The following is a 17,368-nucleotide window of genomic DNA, read 5'->3' as shown; positions in this document are numbered from 1 at the left end:
CTTTTGGCATCTTCACTGGACCTGGGGCCACATCCAATTCACAGGCTAAGTCAATATCCACCTTCTCCCTCTTTTTTATTTATTTTTTTAAAGCAGCCTGCTGGAGGTCCTCCTACTCCCATGAAGGACCTTTCCTTATTAACACATCTTAGTGAGGGAGAAAAGATTTTTACTATTCCAACAATATTACAAATTCTATTAACATGAGAAAACATTGTACTTTATCAAGTAGATGGTACAGTTTTGTTATACCCAACCAAACAACATTTAATAATTTGATAGAGTAGCAGGGGCATTACAGCTTGTCCCAGTTGTTTACCTATTCCAGGCCCTTAAAATACAGCAATGAATCTGGCTGTTTCTTGGTAGGGTCTCTGATGTTTCTTAGTAGGGTCACTGCTACAGGTTCCTTCTAAACAGCCAGATTCATTGCCATCAGGCCAGGGCAGAAAGCCTTGAAGAACTGCAAAAGTCCATTGTTGACATTTTCAGTTTTTGCACTTTTTGTATTCATTCAGGCTTGTTTAACTTTTACAAAACATATCTCGCTGAATGCTACCGCAATACTTTTACAACTTGCTATATGCGTAGTAGTTCTGTCCCACATATCTCCATATTAACCATTTTATTTTAGGACAAAATACACCTTATAACATTTCATTTAACATTCCCACAAACTTTTTACTTTTTTCAATATCCACTTAACTTTTACACCTTTCATTTTACCCTTCCTTTCTCTCTCTTTTTTCCTTTTCTTTCGCTTTTTCTCTTCCCCTCCTTTCTCTTTCTCTTCCCCTCCTTTCTCTTTCTCTTCCCCTCCTTTCTCTTCCCCTCCTTTCTCTTTCTTTTCCTTTCTTTCTCTTTCTCTTCCTTTCTCTTTCTCTTTTTCCTTCTATTTCTTTTCTCTTTCTTCCTTTTTCTACCTTTTTCTTTTTTACACACACTGAAACAATTACAACACACACACTGACATTGAACAAATACAACAGCAGTTCCAAATCTAATAATCTAGACTTTCTTCATTGCTTCCTTTTATAATTCAACATTTCTTTTCCAGCTTTTCTCTTCTCAATTTCTTAATCTCTTTCTGTCCCCAAGTCATACTTGCTTTATGATGCCACACTTGAACAAGTTCTGTAGTTTAGACACTTGATGTAAAGCCTTTCTAGTCTTCGGAATGAGACCCAGCTGTACAGTTTCCAGCATCCGTCTCTCCATCTGCATGACCAGAGGTTCTGGGTTCCATAGGAACTTTTGTCATCCCTTGGCGTTCATGGTACGGCTTTATCCGACGAGCTGGTACCCACACAGGACGTTCTCCATCTCCTGGGGAAATACAAGCAAATCCTCGAGGACTTCGAAGGCTTTCTAAACCACTTGGGGCCGTTACACCAACTTTAGTTTCACTCGAGGTGATCCTTCTTCCTTTCAGGCCCCACGTTGGGTGCCAGTTGCTGCAATCAGCTTAGCGATAGGTTTGCTCGAAGGGAAGCAACGCAGAACTTTACAAAATAAAGGGACAGAGAAAGACACACACAAGAGAGGAGATAAAGATGGTCCCATCTTTATCTCCTTGCTTTTGCATTAATTAATTTCTTTTTTTTTTTTTTGAGGTACTGGGTATTGAACCTGGGAGCTTTTATAGTGGGAAGTCAGCACTTACCCACTGAGCTACATTGGCTCCCCTTCTCCTTGCTTCTGGAACTGAGAGCCTCGACCCTGGTTTCCACATCGTATTTATTTAGGAACTACCGAGCAGCTGTTTGCTATCTGAACTGCAACATCATCTACAATAATAGGGAACAACTGCAACATCTGCAATAGAACAGGTGCAACATTTACAATAAGGCTAAACTCTATTTCCCACACCCATGTTCAATCGGCTCAGGAGATAAAACGTGACCCGTGGCTGCAGAGCCTTCCTGACTGTAGAGAAGGACGAATTACTACTTGAGTCTTCTCTAGATACAGCCGTGTAGCTCTAGGGAACTGACAACTTGATTTCAATGTGTCCAGGAAAGATCTCAGCATCTACATCTCTGGCAGGAGGGCGCTCTCCTCTTGTCCTCTCTTCTTAGGAGAAAAGACTCCCTCTTCCCTGAGCGTTAGGTAGTCCCCGAACCCATTCCTCCAAAGATGGATTCCGAATCTCAGAACCAAGAGGACCCTGAGGAGAAGGAACCCAGACTCCCACTCAGCACAGGAAAACCCTCCCAGCTGTCCTGCCCTGGGGATTTGTGAGGTGTGGTGGTGGTGGTGGGGACTAAGCACCATGGGGGAGGCACCCAGAAAAGAAAAAGGAAAATAAAATGAGACATCATCCAGAACACATTGGTCATGTTTTCATTCATTCTGAGGTCATGTGGAGGTGGGATTCATCTGGGAAATGTATCCAAGAAGTCGATTGAATCAGTCCTTCATTTCCCTTCTGTGGGCCAGACATCAAGCTAGAGGCCAGGGTTTGAATAGGAATAGGACATGATTCATGACCTCAAGGAACTCAGAGTAAATGGGTGACAAAGTAACCCATTTTTTTGCCAGGAGCTACCAGAGAGATGTGTGAGAGAGCATCTAAATCATACTTACTGTGTGAAGGATGGCGTGTGCAAAGACTGATGTGTGCAGAATGCTCACAGGGAGCTGCAGGTGGTTCCACCTGCTGGGAGCAAGAGATATGAGTGGGCCATGGTGGGAGGTGAGGCCGGAGCCACATCACAAAGGCCTTGTGTGCTAAGCGGAGGGGTCTGAGCCTTCTGAGAGCTAGGGAGAGGCAGCCCCGAGAGGACTCAAGGCAGGGGAGGGGCCTGCGGAGAATCAGAAAGCCTCCTGAAGCCGTGTGCTGGTGAACCAGAAGGAGTACGGACAATGAGGAGCAGGCAGTTTCTGGATCAAGGTGAGATGCCATGAGCATCTGAACTAATGAGAGAGGAGAGGAGGTGGGATGGATGGTAAGAGCTAGCATCAGGTGGACACTGATAGTGAAGGAAGGTGAGGGGTCTGGGTCATGCCCAGGCTTTAAGGTTGGCTGGCTGGCAGCTGGCAGTCCTATCAACTGACAGACAATTCCAGAGGAGAAGCAGACCCTGACATGGCTCTTTGGATGATGGGGCAGAAGTTGAGTCCTAAGTGGAAGGGATAAGGGCCCCACAGAATCTTCAGGTGTAAAAGACATTAGAAGCAGAAAAGTGGCCAGAGAGGATGAAGCGAGGCCGGGGTGTGGGCCACAGGGTCTGTGACCACACTCCCATTTCCTCTGAGATGACCCCTGGCGTGGCCTTGGAGGGCATAGCCCGGTTTAAAGGGCATCCCTGAGATTCCAGGGTTGGAGTTTTGGGTCCCCATTTTAGTACCAGCTTCATGAAGTCTGGGATGGAATTGGCCACACCCTTAGGCAGTTTCTTTTGTCCCCGGTGAAGTGACTCAGTCTCCATGAAATTAGATTCAATTTTTCAATTTTAGGGTTTTTGAAAATCAAAGTTATACATAGTTTAAAGAATCAAATAGTTTTATGAGTCATGTATAAAAAATAGCAGTTTTGTTAATAGATGTGGCTCAAGCGGTTGAGCACCCACCTCCCACATTCGAGGTCCTGGGTTTGGTTCCCGATGCCCCCTAAAGAACGACAATGAGCAAACAATGAACAAAAACAGTGAGCAAAAACAACGAGCAAACAGATAAGGGAGCCATCTGGGGGGGATGGGGGGATGGGGGATCAATCTGTGCACAATTAAAAATTTAAAAAGAGTAGCAGTTGCCATCCCCTTCCTGCTTCCTTGAGGAACTGTTTTCAACTCTTTTATCAGCTGATTTTCCAGGGTATTTACCTCCATAACTAAAAAACATGGGTATATTGATACGTCCTGCTATTTTCTATGTTAGATGTTACCTACTGACTTTCCAATGTGGCAGGTCAGGATTTAGCTCATTTAGTCCACTCCCATCTCAATCACACAGATGCCCACTGCCCATTTCTCCATCTTCCCTATATATTTGTATCATAATTTTGGTTATATCAGCTGTCAGTGTCCATGTTATAATGAATGTATATGTGAAATTCACAACTGAGCAACTTAAGGTCTATCATGATTATTTTTCCCTTTCTTCCAATTTATTTCTCTGGAGTTAATCACTGCCTTATTTTGGCATTTATTTAGTTAGTATCTGCGGTGCTTATTACTAGTTCAACCTCTAATGATCCTCCAATTGCGTGGGCCTCCTCTTAATATTTTCAAACACAGCAAGCATTCTATCAGTCATCTTCCGGAATACATCTTCTCCTGGAGCCTTCTGACGAGCTTCAGTCTGAACAGGCTGCTTTCTGCCTGGTACACAGCCGACACCTGGGATCTTCCTTCATCATCTTGGGAATTTCCATAGCCTGCTCCTGTGCTGAATTCTTTGTTTCCTGGATCCCACATCTTGTTCTCTTTAGGTTTCTTCCCTCATTTTAGCAACTTCTGGAGAGAGAGGACAAGGCAGTACATTTTTAATTTGATGCTTTGCATGTCTGAAAATGTTTTATTCTCTTTTGCTAGTTTGTCTAGGTATAGAATTCTAGGCTAGAAATAATTTTCCTCCAAAAGGCCTTGGAAACTTCCGGTTTCCAGGACTGATGATAAATCTGATGACATTTTGATACTTGATCCTTTTTATGATAACTGTCCCCACCTCCCCACCTTTCTAAAAGCCTGTTGGATCTTCTCATTGTCTCCTGAGTCCTGAAATTCCATGGTGATGTGTAATTCAATGCAATTCTACAAGCAAATATTAAGAGCAATTAAGAGTAAGCTTTGTATAACTCATCTCACTAAATGCTCCAGGGGATACAAAGATACATACAAGTCCTCAAAGAGATTGGAATCTGGGAAGCAGGCTTGGCCCAGTGGTTAGGGTGTCCGTATACCACATGGGAGGTCTGCAGTTCAAACCCGGGGCCTCCTTGACCAGTGTGGAGCTGGCCCATGCACAGTGCTGATGCGCACAAGGAGTGCCCTGCCATGCAGGGGTGTCCCCCGCGTAAGAGAGCCCCACGTGCAAGGAGTACACCCCATAAGGAGAGCCGTCCAGTGCAAAAGAAAGTGCAGCCTGCCCAGGAATGGCGCCCCCCCCCACGGAGAGCTGACGCAGCAGGATGACGCGACAGAGAGACACAGATTCCTGTGTCGCTGACAACAACAGAAGCAGACAAAGAAGACGCAGCATATAGACACAGAACAGACAACTGGGGTGGGGTTGAGGAGAGATAAATAAATAAATAAATCTTTTAAAAAAATCTATGGGAAGTGCAAAGGATCAGGCAAACAGAATATTGATGAGGATACAGTGTCATACTTACAAGATTTGTAAGGGCAATATTTTTACAAATTCCAGTTGTTGGTACTTTTTAAGAGGGACTAATGCAGTGTCTCAACCTGATTCATTTCGTTGGAAATTTAGCTTTCCCACGCACTTAGCAAGCTCCATGCGTCCTACATCTATTGCCCCTGTCTAGCTGGTAGTAGTCAATGAGAGTGTGTCAGATTTTGATCTCAAGTCCTGCTGTTACTGCCCGCAGTTGCTGTTAGCCACTGGAGGGCAGGCATTGCTATCAACCTGCAGGGGGTCAGGGAAGCTTGAGTTCAACCTAGAGGTTCACTCAAGTTCCCTGGGTGGTCACATGGCATAGAGTCAGGAGCTAGGGTCCCTTTTCAGGAAGCAATCCCTAAAAGATATTTCTCCTTTCCTTTCAAAGTATACCTACAGATACCTAAAGATAAAACATAAAAAAAGGTATAGCACATAGTAAGCTGCTCAATAAATGCTTTTTAAGTGGATGGATATAGAATATTTCTCTCTTTGTGTTATCTACCCAGAGTTTATATACTGTCCTCCCCCCTTGTGGGAATTAGCCATGAGTCAGCTCTACCCTGGTGGCTACCAGAATTTTATTATTGAAAACACTTTATACACATTATCTTTTTGAATTCTCACAACCCTGAGCAGCAGGTGTTTTTATCCTTATTTTATAGATTCAGGAACTGAGGGATAGAGAGGTCGAGTAACTCACACAGATCCCAAGGCTAATAGTGGCCAGAATAGAGCTGCAAATCCAAGCAGACCAAATCCACATCTTGCAATAAATCAACTTCCTTCACTACAAAAGGCAACCCTAATTACAGCTTGAATCCCAGGTTAGATGCCTTGGGATTTTTCACCAAACTGAAGCTTTGTACCCAGAGGAGGGCATTGGGAGAGCCAACTGGACTTCGGAAATTTGTCATGTTGGGGCCTGTTTTGATGCTAATTAGCCGTGGAACTCTGAGGAACAAGTTTCACCACTCTGAGTCTCAGTTTTCTCATCTGTAAAATAAAGAATATATTCTGAAGACTTTGGGGAGCGATCCCATGCTGACCCACAGAAAAAAAACAATAAAACAAATGTACCAACCTAATGCAATATGGTGGTATATTGAAACTCTGTCTTTTATGCATGATTTTACTTCCCTAGTAATAATTTTTTTAAAAAGAAATAATGAGAAGTCTCAGAAGGCCTTCCAAAAAGAATGGAGACTCTGTACTCTGTGGAGAATGATGGGAAACACTGGAGGAATTTTGAAAATAGAGGATGTTAAATTAATGTAGAAATTCTTAGATGGGTATGAATTCCCTCCTCAAACATTCCATTGTAAGCCTCCTAATTTCCACCTTAAGTAAAATAAAACAGTCACCTTTGCTAGGAGAAGGTCTCTTTCTGAGAGGTGCTTTTCCAGAAGACAAAAACAATTGATCCACAGTGGTTTTCCAAGAAAATGGAACACATCTTACAGGGTTGCTGATAAACTAGGCACAGCATATTGTTGCCAGATTTTATTTAGGTTCTTGGCTATGCTGCAGAAATGAGCACACCAGGTGAGTTAAGCCAGTAATTTATTCAGGTAGGGAGGGATGAGAAATGGGAGAAAATAACAGGTCAGGGGTCCCAGGCAGAGAGGAAGGGGTGGAAAAGTGATAAAGCGGGCTGATTTACAAGCTACAATTCCCCATTATAGATTATAAATGCCCAGTTTACTTGCGTGGCCACAGGGCAGAGAAAAATGGTGAAAGCAGTGTGCAGAGGGCAGGAATGGGTCTAGAGGCGAGGGAGCGCAGAGCGAGAGCTTAGGTCCTGCGCTTGCTTGTGAACCATTAATTAGTCCACCCCTTTGCTAATGGTAGGGGAGGGGTTCCAGCTGTTTCCTGCTTTGATGTTTACCCCACCCATCGACCCCTTATGAGGACCCAGTGATAAAGTCCTTGGGGAATATCCGTGGCTTCTCCTGGCTTCCAGAAGAGGTCTTTGTTCTGAATGGCAGAATCTTGGGGGTGGGGTCTTCCAGCAACCATCTTGGGGGTTACTGATGTCCACGTGGACTCTCTGCCAGGTTCCAGATCCATCTATTGATTGCCTTCCTTACTAACCTGCTTCAATAACAGAATGGACAAGGATATCATAAAATCAATGTCCATCTGCTCCCCACTTTGTAAGACTCCCTGTGTAAAATGGAAACAACGCCAGTCAATCAAAACATTTCCTCACTTGGGAAGTCGCTCTGTAAGAGCTGCCCTTTTCACTCCCTCAGTGGAATTTCCTTCTGCTTTCTGACTGGGATGCTGCTGGATTCATGAATCACTCGATAAAGCTATGAAATCCTAAATTGCACTAAGTTTTTCTTTTATCAACCCAGAAGTGGGTGCCTCTCCATTTTTGTTCTGAAATTGAAAAAAAAAAAAGGAGGAGGGGGAAGCAGCATATCCCAGTGGCTGGCTAAGTTTAATGTTTAAATGACTAATCTGGGAATCTTGTTAAAATGCAGCTTCTGATTCAGTGGGTCTGAGGTGCGTCTGGGATTCTGCCTTTCTAACAAGCTCCTAGGTGATGCCCATACTGCTAGTTTGCAGATGGTGCTTGGGTAGCCAGGCTGTGCCTTCCAGATCAAAAGCAGCCAGACTTGAAGGAGACTGATTGCTCTATTAGACCAGCTGCAACTTTTTTAAGGCACAGGTTAGTGATTGGAGACCATGTCTAGGTTCTTGGTTATGTCGCATAAAGGAAATTAAGCACATGCCATAGGAAGGCAAGGGAGTAAAGAGTGTATTAAATTAGAAAAGAGATAAACATCCAAGACACGGATGTGAGCCATGCTATAGGGTGAGATGCCAACCCCTCTCTAGGGGTTTCTGGTTTTATTGACTATCATTGGAGGTTAGGGTTAGGCTGATTGGAGTATTTCGGACAAAGAGGAGGAAATTCACTGGGTGGTTTGGTTTCCAGGGGTTTCTGTCCAGTGCAAATGGCTTCTGGCTACTCTCCTTGAGCCTGAGCTGGTGGGAGGGGTTTGAAAACACACGGGGGGTGACGGTCGTGATGGTGGCGTCCTTTCTGTTTTCCTTTCTTCCTGACTTGTGAGGAATGCTGCAAGTTACATCTCATCGCAGCTGCTGGGTGGGCGCTCTCTGCCTTATAACTTGTTTGTATTAACCTTTCTTTGTGAGTTAGCAAGCCACAGGCTGTGCTACAGCATTTCTTTCCAGGAGGTATTTGTGTAACTCATTGGGTTTTCTACCCCTCTTCCTTAGGTCCCTGATCCATCCTGCCTCTCAGGGAAACAATAGTAACTACAACACAGAATTCTTGTAAAGTGTAAATGAGATAATCCATCAGTAGTGTTTAGCACAGTATGGTAAAGGTCAGCTATTTGTTACAGTAGCCAACACTCATGGAATGCTTACTAGCTGCCAGAAACTTCCTAAGTGCTTTCCTGTATTAACTCATTCAAGTCACAAAACACTGAGGTAGGTACTATTTCATCATTCCCACTTCACAGATGAAACAGCTGAGGCACGGAGAGGTTGAGGACCCTGATCAGTGTTAAGCACTAGTTATGGCTCAGCTGGGGTTTGAACCAAGGGATAATCTGGGCTCTTAGCCACTCCCCCTCACATGGCTGAAGTGGATGGGTGTCCAAGGGGCGCTTCTGCCCTGCAGGCCGGGCTTCCTGGCGTGAATGAACGGAGGGTTTACCGACGGAATGGATCGGGACCAGCAGGTGGCAGCCTAGGGCTCCATGGGGTCCACGACGACTCGAAGGCCCTCCCAGGACAGGCGCCGCGCCGGGCCTTTCACCACGCGACCGCCGCCAGCCTCTTTACCTTCTCGGAACTCCTTCTCCCTTCCACGCTCCGGTCCTCGCTTTTGGGGCTGCCCGGGGAGCCGTCAGGCAACACTAACCCTACCCAACAGCTGAGTTCAAACCCGAGTTTTCCAAGATACGACCACATCCGCAGGGAACGCGATGACAAAGGGCGTTTTCTGCAGCTCCCCCTTGACCCCAGGAGCGGAACCAGCCTCGGAAGCCTCCAACTCTGCTCCTACCGACGGCCCGGCAGAAGGCTGGCGTCCAGCCCAGCGGGAGAAAGCCGGCCCCCTCCCGGATTCCCCAGAGCGAGCCGAGGTCGTCTGCCCGGAGGGCACGAGCGCAGGGGCTGCGGGCGGCGCTCTGGGGACCCCGTCTGGGGACGGGTTACCTCGGAAGGGGCGGAGGGAGGGAACTTCTGGCGGGGATCCCCTGGGAGAGAGGCAAATGAACTTGGGGGCATTGCGGGGGGCGCAGGGGGGGGGGGGGGAATAACCAGACGGTTTCCATGGCGCCCGGGGCGTGGGGGAGGAATGCATCCCGCAGGCTGTGGCGAAACAACTGCGCGGCCGGGTCGGCGGCTCGAGAAGCCGGAGGGGGTGGGGTGGAGGGAGTGGCGAGGTGGCGGGAGCCGCGGCAGGACGGGGGCGGGGCGGTCACGTGCGCCCGAGGGGGCGAGGCCCCGAGCCCGCCGGGTAGCTGTCAGAGCCCGGCCGAGAGGCTGCGCCAGGAGGGAACTTCTTGGATGACGGAGGGTCCCGATCGTGTCCAGAACGCCTTGGGACCACCCAAGGCAGGGGCAGCCGGGGCGGGACTGCGTCGTCGCGGGGGAGGGCGGAGGCACCCAAGGAAAAGCGGGAGCAGGAGCGTGGAGGTGAGCGCCGGGAGCCCCACTCGCCGCTTTTACGCAGCCTTTCGGGTTCTTCTGGGGCAGGCGGGGGCACGTTACCGTGGGCTTTAGGGGACAAGGCAAGACCACTGTCCCGTAAGACTGTCGGGAGTCCTCAGCTCCTGTCCAGGACTCCTGGGCGAGCTGCTCCAGCGGAGGCTGTGGTCATGGTGAATGAAGACCAAACCCCGGAGGAGAGTGCAGGCGCCCCTTTTCAAGAGTCCACCCTCCACGCAGATGGCGTCTCGGCGCACCCCAGCATCTCGGCGCACCCCAGCGTCTCCATCCACCCGAGCGTTACTGCCTATCCCAGCAGTTCCGCGCACCCCAGTGCCTTGGCCCAAGCCAGTGCCTTGACCGAACGCAGCGGCTCAGGGCCCGAGGAGCTCAGCGTGATCAAGGTGAGCAAGCGCCGTTGGGTGGTGGTCCTGGTGTTCAGCTGCTACTCCATGTGCAACGCCTTCCAGTGGATCCAGTACGGCTCCATCAGTAACATCTTCATGCACTTCTACGGCGTCAGCGCCTTTGCCATCGACTGGCTGTCCATGTGCTACATGCTGACCTACATCCCCCTGCTCCTGCCGGTGGCCTGGCTGCTGGAGAAGTTCGGCCTGCGGACCATCGCCCTCACCGGCTCCGCTCTCAACTGCCTGGGCGCCTGGGTGAAGCTGGGCAGCCTGCAGCCGCACCTCTTCCCGGTCACCGTGCTGGGCCAGATCATCTGCTCCGTGGCCCAGGTCTTCATCTTGGGCATGCCCTCCCGCATCGCCTCCGTCTGGTTCGGGGCTAACGAGGTGTCCACCGCCTGCTCCGTCGCCGTGTTTGGCAATCAGGTGGGTAGAGGAGCTTGGGGCTGTCCAGAGGAGCGGGCGGCATGCCGTCCGGTGACCGAGGGTGTTAGATTAGACCTGGCTGTTGGCCTGTGTGGGCAGCTGTCATTTTCTGACTGTTCAACAGTGTCTGTGACTGGTGACTTTGTGACTGGGTGTGACTGGCCGTGCGAGTGGGTGATTGTGACTGCTGGCTGGGTAAGAGAAATGTGGGGAAACAAGGAGGGGAACTTTTCTTGCCCGCACCTTTCTCCTCTCCCAGCAGAAAGCTCCCAGCACATTGCCTGCTTTGATGGTCTCCTCCCGGAACCTGCTCGCTGGCTTAGACCTGAGCCTTGAGTAGGGCCTCTTTCTCGGGCAGCAGCCCCTGGGGTCAGACCTGGTAGCCTGTTCTGGTGTCATCAGAATTTGACAGCTTGTGTTTAGGCGAGGCAGCTTTCCTAGAGGGCTGCTCTATGTATGGAGAATTGCAGAGCCGCGCGGGTATCTGGCACTGTTCTCCTTTTTACACACAGCTGAAGCCAGGAGAGGGGCAACAGTGCTTTGCTCCTGACTCCTTCCCTGGGGTTGAGAGCCAAGTCCAGCAGGATGGAGTAGAAATCTCATCTGCACACTTCAAGGCCTGGAAAGCTTCTGGTACAAGTAGCTTATATCTCAGTCCTTACCTTGCTTGTAGGAGAAGCCCAAATTCTTTGTATCACAGTGTCGTTATGATCCAGAAAGTTCCGCATTTGGTTGCCTTCTCCAAATATCTGAGGCAAATATTTATGAGGGCCTTTATCTGAACCACCTCACTTCTCAGGTGTGTGTCATGGCTGCGTGTTTTGCAAATTTCCAATCACCCTTAGTACTCATAGACCTATTTTCTCTTACTTGTTAATTTCAGCTATTATTTTTCACCTTTCATTTAAAAAATTGTCATTTGGAATAGAAACTTCCAAAAACTTTTCTAAAGGTGTCTTTCCATTCTGTTCCTCTTCACCACCAGGAAGGCAGCTTGAATTAAATTTCCCCATCCCCACATGAGTTCCACTATTTGGGTGATAATGTAAGCAGTTGATGAAAGCAGATAGGCCACCGTTAGCACACAAACGAGCACCCGAAAATCCCTGGCCCCCAGTTTTCACTGTTTGAATGTTTTCAAGACAGAATTGATTTGAGGCCTTGGTATGAAACTAGATGGATCTTTTGTTCAGGGCCATTTAAAAAGAGGTATTGAGGGTGACATTTACCAATAACTGCCCCCATCTTCCAAAGTGATCTGACTAGACTTTTAACATCCCTGTTGCAGCCCTGTTAGTTGGCTTTGCACTATTGGATCTTTCCTGTATAGGAGGGTAAAGCTGGAGGAGAAAGTGGGAATTTTCAAGCTGCAGGAGGGTTAAATGCAGCAGAATGGAATTCAGAGCAGCTCACTGCAGCCTCAAATCCACTGTTCTGGGAGGGCAGGAGAGAAAGTGGGAGAAGCGCTATCAGGTGGCCTTTGAGGTAGGGGCCTCCAACACTTTTTGTTCCCTGTAAAACCCAAACCAAGAGGTCTTCACACCCTCCCTCGCACGCCTGCCAGGGAATTTAACACCAGCTCTATCTTTAAAATTTAATGGGAATAGTTATTCCCTACCTCCACTCCTTCCAAGATCAGGAATGCTGAGAATTTCACATTGGAAAACACTCTGACGGGGTATATTTGCATCCTGGAGCCATCGTATTTAGTGTGAGCTTTTAGGCTTAATCCTCTGCGCCAAGTGAAACGTGGGGAGAAACAGAATGCTTCCTCGGGTGGTGGTGGCTACGCTGGCTTCTCTGGGTGTGTTTTCATCTTTTTCCCTCAGCAAAGCATAGCTAAATGGGGCAGAAGTATTAACAGAGCTCTTCGAGATGAGCCGCTGAGGAAAGGGCTCCCCAAAGCTGTCCAAACAGACTTCAGGTGTCATTCCGCAGAATAACTCAATGTTTTTTATATGCTCCACCTCCTGCCGCCAACACCAACTCCTGCTTGCTATAAATCCAACATTCATTCATTCCGCGTTTACCTAGTACACCTACGTTTTGCCAAATGGTGTGCCAGGGCAACAGAGATCATCTCTACCTTTGCAGAGTTCCCAGCTATATATATATATAAATGTACCAAATTTAAAAATCGAACCAGCACTGAGATTCATATGAAAAGCACTTTTTAAAAAGGGAGATACTGGTTATCGAGCCCAGGACCTTGTACGTGGTTAACAGTCACTCAAACCACTAAGCTACACCCATTCCCTTTATAAAAAGTGAAAGAGGGAGCAGGTTAGCTCACTCACTCTCAGTGGCTGAACGCCTACTTCCTATGTACGAGGCCCCAGGTTCAATGTGCAGTACCTCCTAAAAATAAAAAAATAAAAAAATAAAAAATAAAAAAGCAAAAGAGACCACAGTAAAGATGATTTTCATTTCTCCACGATGTGTCAAATATCTTCTTTGTCTCATTACTATGAGAAAGGGTGCAGAAGGGGAAGGAAGCTAATATCTATTAAGCATTAGGTACAAGGCACTTTTTTCATCCATTACTTCTTTCAGCAATCCTGTGAGGTAGATGGGATTGTCCCCATTTTCACAGGGGAGGAAATTAAGGCCCAGATAAACTGAGCAAACTTATCCAGGGTCCTACAGCTCATGGTAGAAGGGTGATTCAAACCCAGATCTACGTCCAAAGTCCTGTCAGTGGCCCAGTATTGAATCTTAGTGTTGATAAAAGCATATATGAGATAGAGAGATGGGGGCAGGGAGGAAGAGAAAGGCAGATTCTTAAATTCTAATTTTACCCCTTTTGTCTCAAGGGTTATTGGTGGTGATAAAGTTTCCAGCAGTGTTCTGCTGAGTTTGAGGGGCCTAGCACTTATCTTCTCCTTTGAACTGCCTGGTATTACTTAGCATTGCTTCCCCATCCGCTGCACTGAAGCTGCTAGAGAGCTGCTGTTGGCCTAGCCTGGAGCCTTCCCCATAGTCAAGAAGTGGGGAAGGGTCTCTGAAAAGAAGAAAGTCATGAATCCTGGGCTGGCATGAGAGGGGAGAGGCCAGTGGAGAGTGTGAGTGCAGCGGAAGCTCTTCTGCCCTTTCCTTGGTGTACCCGTTGCTTCCAGGTGGTAACAGCCTGGCTTTTTCTTTTTTTTTTTTTAGCAACACTTGTTCCATTGTTTCAAAGGAAAGTGATCTGTGTGGGGCTTTGAGTGATGTGCACACATTGTTGTTATGCAAGGGTTGGAAGAAAGCCCTGCATGAGCGCCTGTGATAACTTCGTAGCACAGGGCAAAATAGACGTAGGAGTTGGAAGACATCGTCAAGGTCAGCTCCAGCCCAGATGAGGGGTCTGCAGCACGGAGGGGGCAAGCAGCCGGCTCTGTGGAAGCCGTGGTCCACCTCCTAGAATAGTACCATTCAATAGAAATAGAATGCGAGCCACAAACGTGGGCCACGTAGAAAACCACGTTTTCTGATAGCCATATTGAAAAATGTGAAAAGGACAGGTGAAGTGAGTTTTAGCAATATATTTTATTACTAAATACATAGAATATTATTTCAGTATGTGATCAATATAATAAAATTGTTAATGGGTTTATACTTACACCGCATCTCAATTCAGACTAGCTGTGTTTCCTAGCCAGCTGTGGGAAATGCTCAGTGGCCAGGTTGGACTGTCCCAGTCTGGACCTGGGATGCTATTCCAGCAGTGGAAATCAGATTCTAGGAGGTAACGATAGGCAGGCGTGAGGAGGCTGCATGTAAACTGGACTAGCTGGTCATGTGGTGTCTCCCAGAGAGACTGAGAGTTTCCCAGGTTGGCTCTGGTCATAATGTGGATGGTCAGCCGAAAGTCATTCCAGAAGCATGACCTCTTGGGTGTGTTCAAATCCCAGCTGGACATTTTGGATCTTCGAGTGTCAGAGGCCTTTCGAGGTTTGCGTGAAGTTGGGGAGGTGGAGACGAAACTCTTCTGTGGCCTGTTATTGTTACTTAAGGCACACAAAGTGGCTGCCCTCCTCACGGCCACTGCTTTCTGGCCTCCCATGAGGCATTAGAAGTGAGGTGTGGACAGCGGCTGGGAGAGCAGAAGCAGGCTGGTGGGGACAGAAAGGTGGAGGAGGTGCAGGGCAGGCCTCAGGTGCTGTGAGGGCAGCCAGGTCCCACAGATGAGTGAGGTGGGCTTAGTAAAAGTAACTCTAGAATGTGCGTGTGTATGTGTGTGTGGGGGGGCCGGGGGGCACAGCAGACATGTGGGCACGTGCCCCATCTAGAGGCAGCAGCTGTTTCGCCTCCAGCCAACTGTTGACACACGAAGCATGAGCCAGTGTTACCATTTCCCGTTTTCTTTGGTTTTGTTTTCCTTTAAGGAGAAACTAGAAATCCAGATTTTTATGTCAAGTCTGTTTTTTTAAATGCTGGTAATGAAATCAACATTGTTTTTATTACATGCTGTGTGGTGGATCTGATAAAACTGGCAGCTTGAGACTTCCAGGGAGGATAATGTGGAACAGAAGTCCAGTTCTGCTTCCTCCTTCTTTGAAAAGCCCTCACCCAAGATGAGACAAACGCAGAGGCCAGCAGCTCTGGGAGGAAACTGGCCTCGTGCTCCCCTGACGTGGCTGCTCACCTACCTCACCCATGGGGCTAAGTAGATACGACACCCATGCCCCCGTCCTCCTTCACCAGGCCGCTAGGGGAGGGGCCCCCGCACCTGTGTGTTCCACTGGCCTCCAGGTCAGGCTAGGGGTTGGGCGCTCTTTGAAACCACCGAGACGGAGGACCAGCACACGATGGGAAGGGACTGTTGGAACCATATCCTCATTAGGACTGACTTACTATGTGGGTGCCGTGTACTGGACACTGGGCCCATGGGGAAGCAGTTCAGACTGAGGGGAGAGGCTGGGTGGGACGCTCATAATTCTGATTCATTTAAGGTGCACAAAATATACTCGAAGCTCTCCAGGAGAAAAAACAAGATCCCAGTGGAATGGGAGGTGGAATCATTGCAGATGCTCCTCATCCTTTCTTGTTTGTCATTCAACCCAGGACACCTGCGGGAGGCCTGGCCTCTGCCTGGCTCTGGTTTATGTCCCTGCTAAGTCCAGAACATCAAGTCTAGATCTTCGTTTTGCATTCCAGACCCCACAACCTCCCCGTTCCTGTCTGGCCTGTCTCTTCTTGTCTCCTGGCCTTGCCTCTCTGCCCTGACCAGTTTGGCCTCTTACTTGTCTCCTTGAAGAGACACTGCTGGGTGAGCAAGTTGTTCGCTTGCAGAGGGGCTGCCTGCTCCCCCAGCCAATCGAGCCCTATTGCTCTAAGTAATGCCTCCCCTTGGCCCTCGTTTCGGGTAGTTTGTGTGTTTCCCCCTCCTCCTCCTCTCTCTTCCTCTGCTGTCCTCTTTCTTCTCCCTCTCTTCTTCCAACTGGATGGGAAACTCATCCAAGGGCTGGAGCCTAGACTAATGCATCTCCCCTGGATGGCACCGCGCTGTGGGCATGACAAGACTTGCACATGAGTGGACAAATTAATAAATAGGTTTTCATGACCTGAAAGGAATTAAGGTGACCAGTCCCTTCAGGCCGAGTTTGGTTGCTTGACCTGGTGGCATGGCTTACTTCTTTTTCCTTCTGTCAGAAGAGCTTTGGGGCCCTTACTGTGTGCCAGACCTCGGGTGGCTGAGAACATGGTCTTTAGTCCTGCTGTATGACCTTTGACAAGTCTCTCGACTTTTCTAAGTTTGGGCTCCTCCTTTTGTAAGGTGGAGCTAATATTGCCTACTTCTAAAGGTGGATGAGAAGACTGAATGAGACAATATCTGGGGGCACTCAGCTAGCAGGGTCTCTCAGATAAGAAGTGCCCAAGGAAGGAAGGGGTTATCAGTAATCAGCAGTGAAGGTGCCCGGGGCAGGATCGAGAAGGAGAGGCAGACACTTACCCACTCACCGTGCTACCGGTTTGGCAGGCGTAAGGCTCTGTGTGCACAGGGTGTTAAGGAATCGCAGGAGTCACTGCCCCGGCTTGCATGCAGCGGGGAGCAAGCAGGGCAGCTTCTCTGGAGAGGGGATGGTTGTGCTGAATTGGGGTACAGAAGGGAGGGTGGGCCACTCCAGGAAGTTTCCAGGCAGTAGCCTGATAGACACTCGAGCCTCTCGAGAGCTACTGGATGAAAAGTAGTGCAGGTGCTGGGAAGTGGGGTTACTTTCCCAGTGTGTGACATTGAATGCTGTGGTCTATGGAGGCTTTGGACACTGGGCCCACCCTGCTCCTGGATCTCAGATCTTGGACTCACAAACCTAAGACTCCTCTGAAGGGGGTGGGGGGTTTGCCCAGGTTCATCAGGTGGATACAGCCGTTTTCCACCGTGTGGTTCTTGATCTTTCTCCAGCAATGCCGTTCACGAGGATGTCCTTTCCTTGACTTCAACTCACTCCACTTCCAACCACAAACAGCCCCATGTTGACTGAGGATGAGTGTTGGGGTTCCATCAGGGATGGTCA

The 17,368-nt window shown here is 48.4% G+C and overlaps 1 protein-coding gene and 1 long non-coding RNA gene across 3 annotated transcripts in view; one reads left to right on the top strand and one right to left on the bottom strand.

Moving 5' to 3' along the window:
- Positions 1 to 992: 992 nt before the first annotated feature.
- LOC131278112 (uncharacterized) lies at positions 993 to 1,859 on the bottom strand. The gene is made up of 2 exons (XR_009185364.1): positions 1,664 to 1,859; positions 993 to 1,502 (listed from the first exon to the last, which is right to left on the bottom strand). It is a non-coding gene; the product is annotated as an uncharacterized lncRNA (long non-coding RNA).
- Positions 1,860 to 9,810: 7,951 nt separating this feature from the next.
- Positions 9,811 to 17,368, top strand: part of FLVCR2 (FLVCR choline and putative heme transporter 2) — a 64,865-nt gene continuing 57,307 nt past the window's right edge. Inside the window, exon 1 of one of the 2 annotated variants that reach the window (XM_058293061.2) lies at positions 9,811 to 10,874. In XM_058293061.2, coding sequence (XP_058149044.1) covers positions 10,209 to 10,874 — 666 coding nt within the window. In that variant the 5' untranslated portion in view covers positions 9,811 to 10,208. The remainder of the gene's footprint in view (positions 10,875 to 17,368) is intronic. The other variant, XM_058293062.2, reaches the window with a different exon arrangement.

This window comes from Dasypus novemcinctus, chromosome 3 (assembly GCF_030445035.2).
Source record: "Dasypus novemcinctus isolate mDasNov1 chromosome 3, mDasNov1.1.hap2, whole genome shotgun sequence".
NCBI classification, from domain to species: domain Eukaryota; kingdom Metazoa; phylum Chordata; class Mammalia; order Cingulata; family Dasypodidae; genus Dasypus; species Dasypus novemcinctus.
Note: the sequence above shows the minus strand (reverse complement) of the source record. Positions and strands in the feature narration are given on the sequence as shown.